This window comes from Cajanus cajan, chromosome 8 (genome assembly GCF_000230855.2).
Source record: "Cajanus cajan strain Asha chromosome 8, NIPB_CcT2T_4, whole genome shotgun sequence".
Classification (NCBI taxonomy): Eukaryota; Viridiplantae; Streptophyta; class Magnoliopsida; order Fabales; family Fabaceae; genus Cajanus; species Cajanus cajan.
The window spans coordinates 26,340,466-26,356,154 of NC_138524.1; the positions used below are offsets into that span (position 1 = coordinate 26,340,466).

The 15,689-nt window shown below is 34.4% G+C and overlaps 1 protein-coding gene, 1 non-coding gene and 1 pseudogene across 2 annotated transcripts; all 3 read right to left on the bottom strand.

Moving 5' to 3' along the window:
• Positions 1-5,862: 5,862 nt before the first annotated feature.
• LOC145950360 (uncharacterized) lies at positions 5,863-6,816 on the bottom strand. Its single transcript, XM_083061450.1, has one exon. It carries the CDS (start codon positions 6,814-6,816, stop codon positions 5,863-5,865), a length of 954 nt encoding a protein of 317 aa, XP_082917576.1.
• On the bottom strand, positions 6,554-8,776 carry LOC145950767 (uncharacterized; annotated as a pseudogene).
• Positions 8,777-9,968: 1,192 nt separating this feature from the next.
• Positions 9,969-10,075, bottom strand: LOC145950985 (small nucleolar RNA R71). The gene has a single exon (XR_014428811.1). It is a non-coding gene; the product is annotated as a small nucleolar RNA R71 (small nucleolar RNA).
• Between the last annotated feature and the right edge of the window lie 5,614 nt (positions 10,076-15,689).

A 15,689-nucleotide genomic window follows, 5' to 3' on the forward strand; every position in this document is an offset into this window, starting at 1 on the left:
TACATGATGTTTTCTGTTGAATTGTGCTGAGATTGTTATAGTCATGCTAGGCGAGGGACCTCTAAAGATCAACATGTGATCTCTTGGTGACTTGCATTAGGCGTATAAGACCCTTCATCGAGTGCCACCTTGCACGTGAATAAATTCTTATTTTGTAATGTAATGGTGCTATTTGGAGGTATTTTACTAAGATAATGATCATTATTGATAAGGATAATAAGATGATGAATAAGTAAGGATTTATATAGTAGTTTAAGGTATGATGTGTGAATATGTGGATCATGTGATTGTCATGCAACATGAAGTGTAAGTTGAGGCTTAGAAGGAATAAAGTCTAGGCTTGATTGCCTAACTGTGTTATATGAATGATGTGAGGAATAAGGTAGTTAATGTTGACTTAATTGAATACATTATAATATCACATTGAATAATTTAGACCAAATAAAATAATTGTTGATCTTTTTATATAGTTTAGACTAATTTAATTAAATTGGTATTTTATTTCAAGTCACTACACTAAAATCACAATTGGATGAATAAAATAGAACATTGATTGAACAAAATAAAATATTTGAAGAACAAGATAGAAGTTTGAGACAATGATGATTTATTTTACTCAAAATTTTCAAGGCCAATTGCATTTTGACTTGGCCATGTTCAATAATTCACTGATAGTATTTCAAAATGAATAACTTTTCAATATCTTATATTGTAATTTTTGTGTTTCTAATTATGATATATGTTTATATTGTAGGTTTCTGATCAAGGAAATGTACCAACAAATGGAACAAATTCTTAGCATGAAGAGGGGCATGGGTGGTAACTCAAAAGCATATTAATTATTTTGTAGTTGATTTGTACTTCATTTTTAGAATATTGATAAAAACTTTGTGCTAGTTTATTTTGAAGAGCATATATATGTTATGTTTCCATTTTTCTTTTTCTTTATTTAGGAGACTTCATGAGAACACTCCCTTATTACTACTATGCTACATTGTGCTAATTTCATACTTCATATTTTGTAGTCTCACTATGTTATGGTAGAAATATAAATTTAGTTTATACTTATAACTTGCAAATTGATTTCTCAATTTGTTTTACTTACTTTATTTAAGAAAAACACCTTCCCAAACTATTATTATACACACACACACACATATATATATATATATATAACAACATAAAAATAATAATTTAGGTAAATAATAGTGGTTGAAACGTTTATTCACATATAGGTGTAAGAATAAATGTTAAAATACAAAATTAATTAAAAAATGGTAATAATAGGGTTAAATAACCCTTGATAAGTACCTGAAGTTTGAGAACCACTAAAAATGACTTTACAATAGTTGTGGTTTTATAACCCTCAACAACTACTAGGGGTTAACAATTGCACGTAAGCACAGTGCCATATATCATAATTTTTATCGGAGGTTATTAACCTCTAGTATTTAATGAGGGTTACGAGAACCCTACTTAACCATCAATGGTTAAGAAATCACAGAAACTTAATTGGGGTTGTAAAATTAGCAATAAATTTTTCATTTTTGAGAGTTTGTAAAAATTGTTGGTAACACATTACCCACAAATTATTTGCTTGTGAAAAGTGCAACCGCAGGTAACGTCTTTAACAAGGGTTTTAACCTTTGGTAAGTTCAAAATTAATCTCTGTTAAATCTATTTTTTTTTCGTAGTGTAGTTGGTGATAAATACATGTGATATGAATTACACATTGGGTTTGTGTGACATGCATCATGTGCCTAAAGTGTTTTGTGTGAAGGGTGTGATATAAAATACATTGTTAGGAAAAGTCTCCTTGTGTGAGCATGGGGATTCATGACCTAGGGGGCAAGTAGATTTATAACAACTATAACATATTAGAATGAGTGGAATCTAAAGATTTGTACAAGTTTGAGATTGTATAGTTGACGATGACCTAAAGGAATTATTAGTGTTACCTATGCCAACAAGATGCATATATTTTTTAGTTGCTCATCACTTAAGAACTTCATAGTTATGCATGCTTGACTTGGAGTAATTTAAGGATGGGTGAACTTTTAGGAAGTTTCTCATATAGTGTGAGTGAGGACAAAACACATTGAGAAGTCTAATGTTAGTTTTTGGGGATAATTGTTGATCTTAAAAGGCAATTAGGTATATAAAAAAGAGTTACCCATAGGGTTTTAACTAGTGAAGGGTTTTGACCAATAAGAAGTTGTGTGATGTATCATCGTGTGAAGTATCATGAAGTGAAATTATCGAGATGTCATTATTTGAGGGGTGTTAAAAATGGTATTCGAGCTCAATTCATCTAGCTAATGAGTTATATGTCTTTCACGTTTCCCAAGTGTGTTTCATGAAAGTGTTGGTGTGATATGAAAAAGTTTTTGTGTATTTTCTATGGAAAGGGTCCTAATTGCTTTGTTATAATTTATTGAAACTAATCACCTCAATGCATTGTGCACTGCAAATAGGAAACTTAGCAAGTCTAAAACATGTAACCTAAGGCATTACCCCTAGCATCTTTTTTTTTTTTTTTGTAATCTCTAGTTAGCTTATTTCAAGAATGCGTTTTCTAATGGATGAATCTTTTATTCTGTCAGGATAAAGTACCTTGTTTATTTTCTTTTTGTGAAGTATGAGGAATTGTTCCTAAAACTTTTACCCTTGATGTTTTAAGAATTATGATATTGAATATTGTTGTATTACTATATTTTTTTTGTTGTTGTTCACTATTGTTTACATTCAATTTGATCTTAACAAATTAAGGTAGTAGATAGTTGGTAAGGATGGGTATGAGAAGGCTGATACTTCATAGACTGTAACATAGGTTATGGGGAATCAAAATGCGATATCTTGTGGTGAGAAGTTGGAAGAGAAATCTAGGTCCCTTTAACTCTACAATCATGGAGTAAATGGTAGTTTTGCAGTGGTGGAAAATGTAGTAAATCAAAAATCAAAGGAGAAACCTTCTCTTTGAGTTATGTTAAAGCCTTAAAACTCAATAACTTTATTTGAGTCACTTAGTTGACATATGAAATTTCTTAGATTGTATTGCTTAATTATAGAAAAATCTTTTGTTCATAATCCCTTCAAAGAAAATCTATGATATTGCACATGTCCTCCTTTGAGATTCAAAATTTTTATGGAAACACCAACTAGTGTTTTAATTTCTACATTCGATGTCTTCCCAAATTGTCCTTTGTTAGTTTTCAAAATAAAATTGTAGTTAGTTGATTTGTTTGTTTCATTGTCAACGAGATGAACCTATTGGTATGGATTGGTTATTTTCCAATCATGTCCTATTTAATTTTTTCACAAAGCAATATTTCTTGTGCGAATAAGAGTGAAGATTCTATTGGTGCCAACCAAGTTAACGTGTCTAGAAAACAATTTCAAGTATACATGATGTTGCTTCTTTAGAACTTGAAAGAAAAACTTATCTTACCAAATATTCCCTTAAATAGAAAATGTGTAAGAGTTTCCTTAAGGATGTGTCTAATATTTCACCTAAGGGAGAGGTAGGGTTTTCTATAGTTAACTAGGAAAGGCCTAGCCCTTATTTAAGATGTTTTAGGTGAGTGTAGTTGCAAAGAGCTTAGGAGTAGGCTAATTACCATAGTTGTTTTGGTTTACCTAATTCTAGTTAAGCCTTTTGTGGTTTTTTTTATATAACTTTAGGTGAGTTTAAGAGGTGTGTTTATGTAGAAGGTAAAATGGTAAGTGTAGGAGTAGCTTTTAGATCTTTAAGGAGGAGCTAACTGGTGCATTTATGTTAATTTTACCTGACCCAATAAACTTTTTGCAGTGTATTGTGATGCACTTAAGATGGGCTTAGTTAAGGTGTTGATGTAATAGGATTAGATAGTAGCCAATGTTTATAGATAATTGATGAAAACCTACGAAAGGAACTACCTTACGCACAATCTTGAGTTAGCATCCATAGTCTTTGCTTTGAAACTTTAGAGGCACTACCTTGTATGGTTCTAGATATGAGGTGTTTATTGACCATAAAAGCCTTATATATTTGTCTAATCAAAGGTAGTTAGACATGAAACAAAAGAAATGGTTAAACTTTCTTAAGGACTATGATTTTGAACTTTGAGTAGGAAATTAATGGTGTTTAAAAAGTTAAACCTTTTAGTACAAGTTTAGGAACCTTTTAGTTAAACTTGTGAGTAACCCTCTAGAATCTTAAGCTAGGAATGATGAAAGTGACTAATATTTTTATAGGTGATATTAAAGAAAATTTGGAAATAAATTCCATTTTGTTAACCTTAGTGGAAAACTCGAGCCAAGACAAGGGTGAGACCTTAGATTGAGTATAGATGGGTTTAAGGATGGTTTGTGTATGGTTAGCACCCTTGAACTTAACAAGGTGATCTTAGGAGTAGAACATAAGTAACATTAGTCTTCACCTAAAGTTACTAAGATATACCAAAGCCTTAGGGTGATGGTTGGAGGGGCAAGAAACATAACTAAGTTAAATATGTTGCATGGTGCATTAGAAGCTCAAGGTAGAATACAAAAATCTTTAGCAAAGTTGAAACCTTTAGGCGTACTAAGTAGGAGTGAAATTACTTGGGTTTCTCTTTAGCATAGCTTCTGCTACAAATCTTAGACTAACCTTTATATTTTTTTGAGGGAGAACTTCGCAAAATGTCAAGAATGAAGCTTAGGTCAAGTTCAAATTATTACCTTTAGATAGCTGATGTTGTGTATTTTACTCATATTTTAGCACTTTAATTCACAAGAATTCATAGCATAATCATGCATATCTTTCATGTTTTTAATAAATTTTTATATCATTTTCCTATTTTATGCTTTTCTTGGTATGTGTTATGTTTTCTCTGAGCAGGATCAAGATTTAAGAATTAAAGAGGAAATGCTGAGCTACAGGGAAAATCACGGCCGTGATTCTAAATCACGCCCGTGATTCACCAGAGAAAATCACGGCCGTGATTCCCAATCACACCCGTGAACGCCACTGACCCTTCATAGATGTGCTCCAGAGAAGATCACGGTCGTGATTCTCAGTCACGGCCGTGATTCACTTCGCGTCCCAGCTTTTTAAGTTTTAAGTTTTATTTTTATTTTATCTTTGTAATTTTTATCTTGGTAGTTTTACCTTTTTACCCTTTTAGGTTATAAATTAGATTAGGTTAGCCTAGAACGGGGATTTTTGTTTTGGAGACAGTTTTTTAGTTTCTGACACTTGGAGAAGGTTGGGCGCCGGTGCCATCGACTCTAAGGTTTGCTTTTCTTTTATTCTTTTTTTCTTGGAGAACTACTATGAACTCCTGTGAGTAGTTTCCCTTTTTCTGGGATCAGGGCTTAGCCTCTGAGAACCTCTTTATTAATGCATTATTCAGTTTCTTAATTTTATTCCAATTCTTGATCTGTTATTTTATATTTTATATATGAACTTTAATATTATTGTTTTCATAATCATAGATAATTAGGGATGAACTGAGAGGAGAACCTAATTATCGGAACCTAAAGGAACAGACTTGAGTGTTAAATCACGAGAGTAGATTTAAGCTTTCGAGGAGCAATAGATTAACAAAGATCTTAATGGGTTTAATTGAACGTAATTACCACGAGAGTAGAGATTAATTTTAATTAAACACGTCCTCGTAGCCTGAGAAGGTGCAAGCAGGGACGGAGCCAGGATTTCAAATACTGGGGGGCCGAGAATAAATAATATATAATTTATAATAAATGAAAATTAAAGTATCAAAAGCATATTATCTGACAAAACTAGATAATAATTAACATAATTTAATAAAAATTATTTCTCATATTTACATTTGATAAATATATCGAACATATTGCAAGATCAAGTTATTCAAGTATGTACCTTTATTTCTTAAGTTGTGCCCGTCGTTGTTTCATGAAGTAAAAATCATCAATTATCATATCAGTTGTAAATCTTCGTGCAATCTCCTTCTCAATATAAACAATCATGTAGTCAGTAAGAAAACCATCTTCCATCTTGTTGCGCAAACTTGTTTTTATAATCTTCATAGCTGAAAAAGCACGTTCTGTAGTTGCTGTTGACACGGGCAGAGTAAGAACAAGTCGTATCAATCGATCAATTAAAGGATAAACATTTGATTTGCCAACCTCTACTAGTTTTTGACATAATTCACCAAGAGTTGACAAATTATGAAATTTGGGATCCTTTGGCACATCAAACTCATAATGTTGCAATTCATATTCCATATGAATCATTTCTTGGTCAGAAAAATCTGAAGAGTAAAATTTCTTAGCTAGACTACAAATATCACAAGCATTAAATGATTTGAATGCATCTTTAGGATCCAAAGCTACACTCAACATAAGAAGTTCAGTTGATTGCTCGCTGAATCTACTATTCAATTCTTTCAATTGATAATCTATCGCTGCAGTAAATATATCTACACGATAATGATGCTCAACTGTCACAGAATCCTTTTTAAGCCGAGTTCGAATTATGTTAGAGTAAGTAGCACTCATATCAGGAATTGGTACACCTCGGCTATTGCAAAAAGAGTTAACATTTTCTAAAAGAGAATCCCAACCAAAATCCCTTAACTTTTGAATTAGTGACTTTGTGCTAGAAACCAAACACATAGCATTCACAATGTCTTGATTCTTTTGCTGCAAAGCTTGACAAAGCTTGTCTGTGATTCCCATAATTTCTTTCATAACATGTAAAATGAAAACAAATTCAAAAGACATCAATACTCTGAAAGCATAAGTAGCATCACCTCGTTGAGAGCCAGTTCCATTAACCACCAAATCTTCAAGAACTGAAGTAGTTGCATTAAACATGCGTAGAAGGCTACATATTGAATTGAAATGAGAACTCCATCTAGTATCTCCAGGTCTTTGTAGTGTGCCAATTTGATTAGCTCCCCTCCCAGTTTCAATCTCATCATTTGCAACCAAACGTGCAATTTCAGTCTCATAAGCATCATGTAACTCATCATTGCGTTTGCAAGAAGAACACACAACATTAACAATCCTACTCAAGTTTTGAAAAAAAGCATGAACATCACTTGAATCTTTAGATGCAGCAACAAGAGCTAATTGTAATTGATGAGCCAAACAATGTACATAATATGCATAAGGACATTCTTGAAGAATAAGAGCTTGCAAACCATTCCACTCTCCACGCATATTACTAGCTCCATCATATCCTTGGCCTCTAATATTTTCAATGTTGAGATTATGATTAGACAATACTAAACAGATTTCTTGCTTAAGAGTGGATGATGTAGTATCTTTCACATGTACTAAATCCAAGAAGCGCTCTTTAACAAATCCATTCTTATCAACAAATCTAATAACAATAGCCATTTGTTCTCTCTTAGATTCATCTCGAGCTTCATCAATAATCAAACAAAATTTTGCATCACCAATCTCTTCTCGAATTTCATTTTGCACCCTTCTAGCAAAAACATTTAAAATTTCTTTTTGAATAGTAGGTGAAGTGTATTTTGCATTTTGAGGAGCATTCTCCAAGACAACTTGATCTACTTCGTTATTATAAGAAGCTAAGAGTTTAATCATTTCAAGAAAGTTACCTCGATTTGTTGACCACAAACTCTCATCACGTCCTCTAAAAGCACAAGCTTGAAATGTCAACCATTTAACCACATCGATGGATACTTTAAGACGCAACCGATTGCTTAGAATTTGCTGTGAAGTTTGCTTGTTCAACACTTTATCAATGTGGCATGATTGATTCTTGAAATCTTCTAAACATCTAAGAGCAGCATTGTGAACAGAATTAATATTTTTCCCCATGTGAGATAAAAATGCACAATCTTTTCCATTATTCACTTTCTTCCAATTTCTAAATCCTGCCGAAGTGAATGGACTTGGTTTTTTAGAAAATAAAAAACATGGAAAACAATAGGCAGCATCTTTTTCCGGTGAATATTCTAACCAAGAAAACATTCTAAACCAATGAGCTTGAAATCGGCGAGGATGATCTTCAAGACCTGAAAGTGGATACAAATCCATTAAAAATTGATATGGTCCAAACTTCACATACGCCCTACGAATATCATCTTGTTGATTAATAGGATAGTTCCAAATTTGTAAACGTTTTCCAGGATCGCGAATCAAGGTACCACTCTCAATTGTTTCTTGTTCAGTCCTCAAAGCTTTGGGAGGAGGTGGCTGTTGCTCATCAACTTCAGCAACATCATCAACATTTGTATCTAAATTTGAAATTGGTGTATTAGACAGTGTTTCTTCATCATCTCTCTCTTTTCTTTTGAAAAATGATTCAATAGTTGTCTTCCTCATCTTCATTGAACCTAAAAGAATTTAAAACTATAAAAATCATACGAAATAGGCAACAACACTAACACAGTAACACTCTTAACAAATTCTAATTAAATTGAGGGGAAAAGGGTTTTCAGCATAATAGCAAAGGGGAAAATATTAAAACAATTAAAAGAAAACATTCATTAAAATATTAGTAACAAAAAAGAAGTGTTAATTTACCTTTTGAAGAACTAAAATAAAAAGAGAGATTGAAGACGCAAGGAGCCAAGGAGAGATTGAAGAACCAATGATGCGGTGCAGGTGTTGTTATGAAATAAGAATCAATGACGAATTGATGATTATTGATTGACGTGGTGCAAGCTGTGAATTGTGATGCTAACTAGTCAATAGTCACTACCCAATCCTATTCCTATTGCCAGTGTTACTTGAGAATTGAGAAGGCAAGAATTGGAATGATCAAATGAGGCGCTACATTTTTTAAAAAAAAAAAAAATTCCAAAGTGATACCACATAGCAGGCCGTACCAGTACCAGAAGTCCAAAAGTTGAATAAAAAATAAATTTGGGTTATTCATTTAATTATACATATGAGTTTATATTAAAAATAGGGGGTGCCATATAGTAATATATATGTATATAAAAAAAAATTAAAATTGTTGGGGGGGCCGTGGCACCCGTAGGTCCCCCCTTGGCTCCGTCCTTGGGTGCAAGGATTAAATTAGGTTAAGACTACCTTCAAGATGGAATAGAATTAATTAATGAAAATAATAATTCAATAATGTTGGAACTCTTTGTGCGAACCCTAGATTCCCGGAAATCTCCTTATCTTATCTTAAAGTTTTATCTTATTCATTAATTGCATTACTATCTCTTTTACCATCGAATCTGATCTTATCATCTCAAAACAAAAATTCCATCTGTTTTAAAATTCAAATTAAAATACTAGTAATTCTAGGTCAAACACGTAGTCCCTGTGATTCGATATTTATTACTTGACGACAACCGTACACTTGCGGTTTTCCATACATCAAGTTTTTGGCGCCGTTGCCGGGGACTACGTCTCTTGATTTAAATTACAATTATTTTAATTCGAATTTTTTTAATAAAAAAAAAAAAAAATTAAATAAATAAATAATTTTTTTTTTTTTTAGTGTTTACTTCTCCAATTCAGATTTCACGGGTCACTTTCTTTTTTTTTGCAGTGCCTTAGGGTTAATGCAAAAGAGATCTCTACGTCTTGGGAAACCAACACCACTTGATCCTGAGATTGAAAGAACTCTCCTGAGAAGGAAAAGAAACCTTTCTAGAGAATTTGACATGGCTGCACAACGAGATAATTTACCGCTTCGGGATTACTCTGCACCCATAGCTCGTGGGATACCTGGAGGGGAGATGCAAACTGGAGCTACTGTACCAGCTTCTCTGGTGAATATGCTCAAACAGAACACCTTTGGAGGACTACCATCAGAAGATCCTAATGACCACTTAGAGGGGTTCTTGGAAATCTGTGAGACCCAGCAATTTGATGATGAAGTTTCTGATGGAATGTGACTCCGCTTATTCTCACTCACCTTGAGAGATAAGGCAAAGGTGTGGCTAAGAACAGTGCCTAGAGAAAAGATAGCAACTTGGGAATTATGTGAAAGAGCTTTTCTAGAGAAATTCTTTCCTCCTTCTAAAACTAAAGAATTGAGGAAGAAAATCACTAATTTCCAACAAGGCACTGGAGAGACTATTTATGAAGCATGGGAGCGGTTCAAAGGATATCTTCAAGCATGCCCACAACATGGCTTCAACCGTTGGCTTACCATCCAATTTTTCTTTGAAGGATTGGACCAACAAAGCACCATGATATTAGACTCAGCAGCTGGAGGATCTTTCATGGGGAAACCTATTAATGACTGCATGATTATTTTGGAAAATGTAGCCTCAAATCACAGCCAATACAGTGAAAGAGAAGTCACAGCAAGGAAAGGAACTCCGGGGCGATATGAAGTGAACAATATTGAGTTACTCTTAGCAAAATTTGATACTCTTAATCAAAGATTAGACAAGATGGAAAAAGCTAAGGTTAATTCAGTGGCTACAAATCAAGTATGTGACCTTTGTAGGGAACAAGGGCACACTGCAGTAGATTGTACCTCAATTTTTACTGGAGAAAAAGAAGATACTACTGAACAAGTGGCAGCTTCTCATAATTTCTATGACACTCCTCGAAGAGAGAAGAGTAATCCATATTCCAACACATACAACCCTGGTTGGAAGAATCATCCTAACTTTTCTTGGAAGAATAACCCAGTTCAAGGAAGTAGCAATCAGCAACCTAATTTCCGTCCGTCCAATCACTTCATTAATGGGCAAGGAAATCCAGTACAGACACCCTCAATTCAACAAAGTGTTTCAAGATTAGAAAGCCTTATGGAGAATTTTGTCACTAATCAAAAACAGACCAATGATTCAATGGCAAATTCTATTCAAAACCTTGCTGTCAAGGTTGAGAATATTACTCTCCACAACAAGATGCTGGAAAATCAAATTGCACAGTTGATGCCTAGTTCAAACAATTCTCCAGGTAAGTTCCCAGGTAAAACAGTTGCAAACCCAGCTGAAAATGTTAATGCTGTTACTTTAAGGAGTGGGAAGAAATTAGACGGACCTGTGTCTAATCAAAATGATAATATTGAGATTGATGAAGACGCTTCTCCTATGGTTGAAAAACCTGAAAAAGAGAGATTAGAAAAAGAAAAAGTATCTTCATCAAAGCCTCAAACTGTTTATCACCCTCCAATTCCTTTTCCTCAAAGGTTAGCAAGGACTAAACTTGATAGACAATTTGAAAAATTTTTAAATATGATCAAACAAGTGTATGTAAACATTCCATTTGTAGAAGCTCTACAACAGATGCCTACATATGCTAAATTTCTTAAGGATCTTTTAGCTAACCGAAGGAAATTGGATGATAGAGAGACTGTTACATTGATCCATCATAATTTGCCCAAAAAACTTAAGGATCCTGGTAGTTTCTCTATACCTTGTCTCATTGGAAATCTAAGGTTTGAAAAAGCCTTATGTGACCTTGGGGCAAGTATCAGTTTAATGCCTTTATCAATTTGCAAGAAATTAGATATGGGAGAATTAAAGCCTACAGCAATGTCAATCCAGTTAGCAGATAGATCTATAAAATATCCCATAGGAATTTTAGAAGATGTTCCAGTTAAGATAGGTAAATTTTTAATTCCGGGAGATTTTGTTGTTTTAGAAATGGAAGAGGACAACCAAATACCAATCATACTAGGTAGACCATTTTTGGCTACAGCAGGCGTGATAGTAGATGTCAAACATGGAAAATTGTCTTTATCCATTAATGATGAAACAATGGAATTTAATATTGCTAAATCTGTTAGACAACCTTCTCTTGAAAATATTTGCTGCAGGGTTGATATATTGCCTAAAGACATGGAGGAAGAAGTCATGAGATCTATTTTGAGGGATCCCTTGGAGAATTTTCTAGTTGGAGGAAAGCACATAGATCTTGAGGGGATTCAACCTAATTATGCTTGCTTGATCGATTCAAGTCCCCCGTGTAAAGAAAAAGATCCTCTAGTAGAAAGTCTTCTTGAGTCTTCAACAGATTGGCAAGAAGAAAACTCTCCAAAGTTAGAACTTAAACCACTTCCTTCATCTTTAAGGTATGAGTTTTTGGGGGCTAATTCCACTTTTCCAGTCATAGTAAATTCAGCTTTAAATGAAAAAGAAACTGAAAAACTTCTCAATGAGTTGAGAAAATTTAGAAAAGTTATTGGATATACTATGGCTGATATAAAGGGAATTAGTTCTTCATTTTGTATGCATCGCATCTTCTTGGAGGAAGGATCCAAACCTTCTGTTGAAGCTCAAAGAAGACTAAATCCCAAGATGAAAGAAGAGGTAAAGAAAGAAATTTTGAAATTATTGGATGCTAAGGTAATTTATGCTATATCTGATAGTCCTTGGGTAAGTCCAGTTCATGTGGTTCCTAAGAAAGGTGGGATGACAGTAGTTAAAAATGATAATAATGAATTAATTCCCACAAGAACTGTGACTGGGTGGCGTATGTGTGTTGATTATAGAAAATTAAATAATGCCACTAGAAAGGATCACTTTCCCTTACCTTTTATTGATCAAATGCTTGAAAGGTTAGCAATGCATTCATACTTTTGTTATTTGGACGGATACTCCGGTTTTCATCAAATCCCTATTCATCCATTAGACCAAGAGAAAACTACTTTTACATGTCCCTATGGTACTTTTGCTTATAAGAGAATGCCTTTTGGCCTATGTAATGCACCTGCTACCTTTCAAAGATGTATGACTGCAATCTTTAGTGATTTATTAGAAAAAGAGATGGAAGTTTTCATGGATGACTTTTCAGTTTATGGTATTTCCTTTGATGACTGTCTATTAAATCTAACTAAAGTATTGCAGCGTTGCTCTGAAGTGAATTTAGTCTTAAATTGGGAAAAATGTCATTTTATGGTACAAGAAGGAATTGTCTTAGGACACCTAATATCTGGGAGAGGAATTGAGGTAGATAGAGCAAAAATAGAAGTAATTGATAAATTGCCTCTTCCAATTGATGTTAAAGGTGTTAGAAGTTTCTTAGGGCATGCCGGTTTCTACCGAAGGTTTATTAAAGATTTTTCAAAAATCTCTAAACCATTATCTAATCTACTTGTGAAAGAGGTACCTTTTAACTTTGATGTTTCTTGTAAGAATGCATTCTACAGGTTGAAAGAAGCTCTCACTACAGCTCCTATTCTGCAAACTCCTGACTGGAGCCTTCCTTTTGAAATCATGTGTGATGCAAGTGACTATGCTATAGGAGCTGTATTGGGACAAAGAAAGGACAAGAAGGTTCATGCTATATACTATGCCAGCAAGACTCTTGATGAAGCCCAAGCCAATTATGCAACAACAGAAAAAGAATTGTTAGCAGTCGTCTATGCTTTTGAAAAGTTCAGATCTTATCTTGTGGGGTCTAAGGTTATTGTTTACACAGATCACTCTGCCCTAAAGTATCTTTTTAATAAAAAGGATGCTAAACCTAGGCTCCTCAGATGGATTCTCCTTTTACAAGAATTTGATTTAGAGATTGTGGACAGAAAGGGAGTAGAAAATGTAGTAGCTGATCATCTCTCTCGACTTCCACAAGACCAAGCAACAAAGGAGGAACTCCCTATTAATGACAGCTTCCCAGACGAAAAGCTTTTAGCAGTTGTTGTGAAAAACAGTCCCTGGTATGCAGATTATGTGAATTACTTAGCATGTGGAGTCCTTCCTGAAGACTTTAATTATCAACAAAAGAAGAAATTCTTTAGTGACCTTAACAGCTTTATTTGGGATGAACCTTACCTATATAAGAGGTGTAGAGATGGTATCTACAGAAGGTGTATCTCAGAAGAAGCAGCTCCTCACATCATTCACTCATGTCATTCTTCCGCATATGGAGGGCATGCTAGTACATCAAAAACTGCAGCTAAAATTCTACAATCTGGTTTTTACTGGCCAAACTTATTTAAGGATACTTGGAAGATGGTAAATTCTTGTGACCAATGCCAAAGATCAGGGAATATATCCAGGAAACATGAAATGCCATTAAATGGGATTTTAGAAGTAGAAATTTTTGATGTATGGGGAGTAGATTACATGGGACCATTCCCAAGTTCTAAAGGTTACAAGTTCATATTAGTTGCAGTTGATTATGTGTCCAAGTGGGTAGAAGCGATTCCCGCTCAAACGAGTGATTCAAATACTGTCATTAAACTCTTCAAAAGAATTATATTTCCAAGATTTGGGGTCCCAAGAGCTGTGATCAGTGATGGAGGCTCACATTTTATTGAAAGAAAGTTTGAATCTCTCTTAAAAAAGTATGGAGTCACTCATAAGGTTGGTACACCTTATCACCCTCAAACAAGTGGACAGGTAGAAATATCCAACAGAGAAATCAAAAAGATTCTTGAGAAGACTGTATCTACAACAAGAAAGGACTGGTCTTTAAGATTAGATGAAGCTCTTTGGGCCTACAGGACTGCTTACAAAACACCTATTGGCATGTCTCCATTTAGGCTGATTTATGGCAAATCTTGCCATCTTCCTGTAGAGCTAGAACACAAGGCTTTGTGGGCAATAAAATACTTCAACTATGACCTAAAGGATGCTGGAGAAAAAAGGAAATTGGAACTCAATGAGCTTGATGAAATCAGATTAGACTCATATGAAAATGCTAAGATTTACAAAGAAAGAACAAAGAGGTGGCATGACAAGCATATACATAGAAGAGAATTCAAGCAAGGGGACTCGGTGCTATTATTTAATTCCAGACTCATATTGTTTCCTGGAAAATTGAAGTCAAGATGGTCAGGGCCTTTTACAGTTCAAAAAGTATATCCCTATGGAGCTGTAGAAATCAGAAACGATAAAGGCGACATATTCAAGGTCAATGCACAGAGATTGAAGTTATATTTCCATGGAGAACACTTAGAAAAATTATACTCTATGGTTCTTCAGGAACCTACTCAAGCATCATGAAAAAAAAAAAATTAAAAAAAAATTAAAAAAAAAAAAAAATAATAATAATAATAATAATAATAATAATAAAATAATAAAATAAAATTTCAGAGTTCCAGAGAGAATCACGACCGTGATTCTAAATCACGGGCGTGATCTTCTCTGGAAAATTTTTGGAAAACCCCAGAGAGAATCACGACCGTGATTATAAATCACGGGCGTGATCTCCTCTGTTTGAATATTTGAAAACTCACAAAGAGAATCACGGCCGTGATTTCCAATCACGCCCGTGATTCCCTGCTGACGCTCAACAGATACAGCCCGTGATTTTTGAAATTCCCCTTTCCCTTATATATTTTTCCCCCTCCTTTTACATTCTCACTTCTCTCAAACTTACGAACTCTGCCCATTCTCTCTTTTCTTCTCTCCCAAACCCTAGCTTCTCACTTCTTCTTCCTCTTCTTCCCTCTTCCTCCCACATTCACTCCTTCCGTTCATCCATGGCTCCCAAGCGCACCCGTACCGTTGGTTCGTCCTCCACCGCTTCCGATACCCACAGTTACGAGGAAGAAGCAAGTGAAATTCCGCACCTTCCTCCGAGGTTCTATCGGAACGATGAACAGCGTGAGCGGAACAAGGTATTACGCTTCCGCACTATCCATCCTACCAGGTATCTCGACTTCCCATTTATTCGTAAGTTGGGTTTACGTGCTGATATCAATTTCATGTTAACTAACATTGGGTGGACAACCTTTGCTACCATGAATAATGATGTTGTTTATCCTCGACTAGTTCTTGAGTTCTTGAGCTCTCTCCACACGGAAATATTATCTGGGCCAAATTGTTCTGAAGGTTTGATTT

What these genes read in the sequence shown, in the direction of transcription:
- LOC145950360 (XM_083061450.1), bottom strand. Translation starts at nt 6,816, where the DNA reads ATGTTTAATGCAACTACTTCAGTTCTTGAAGATTTGGTGGTTAATGGA.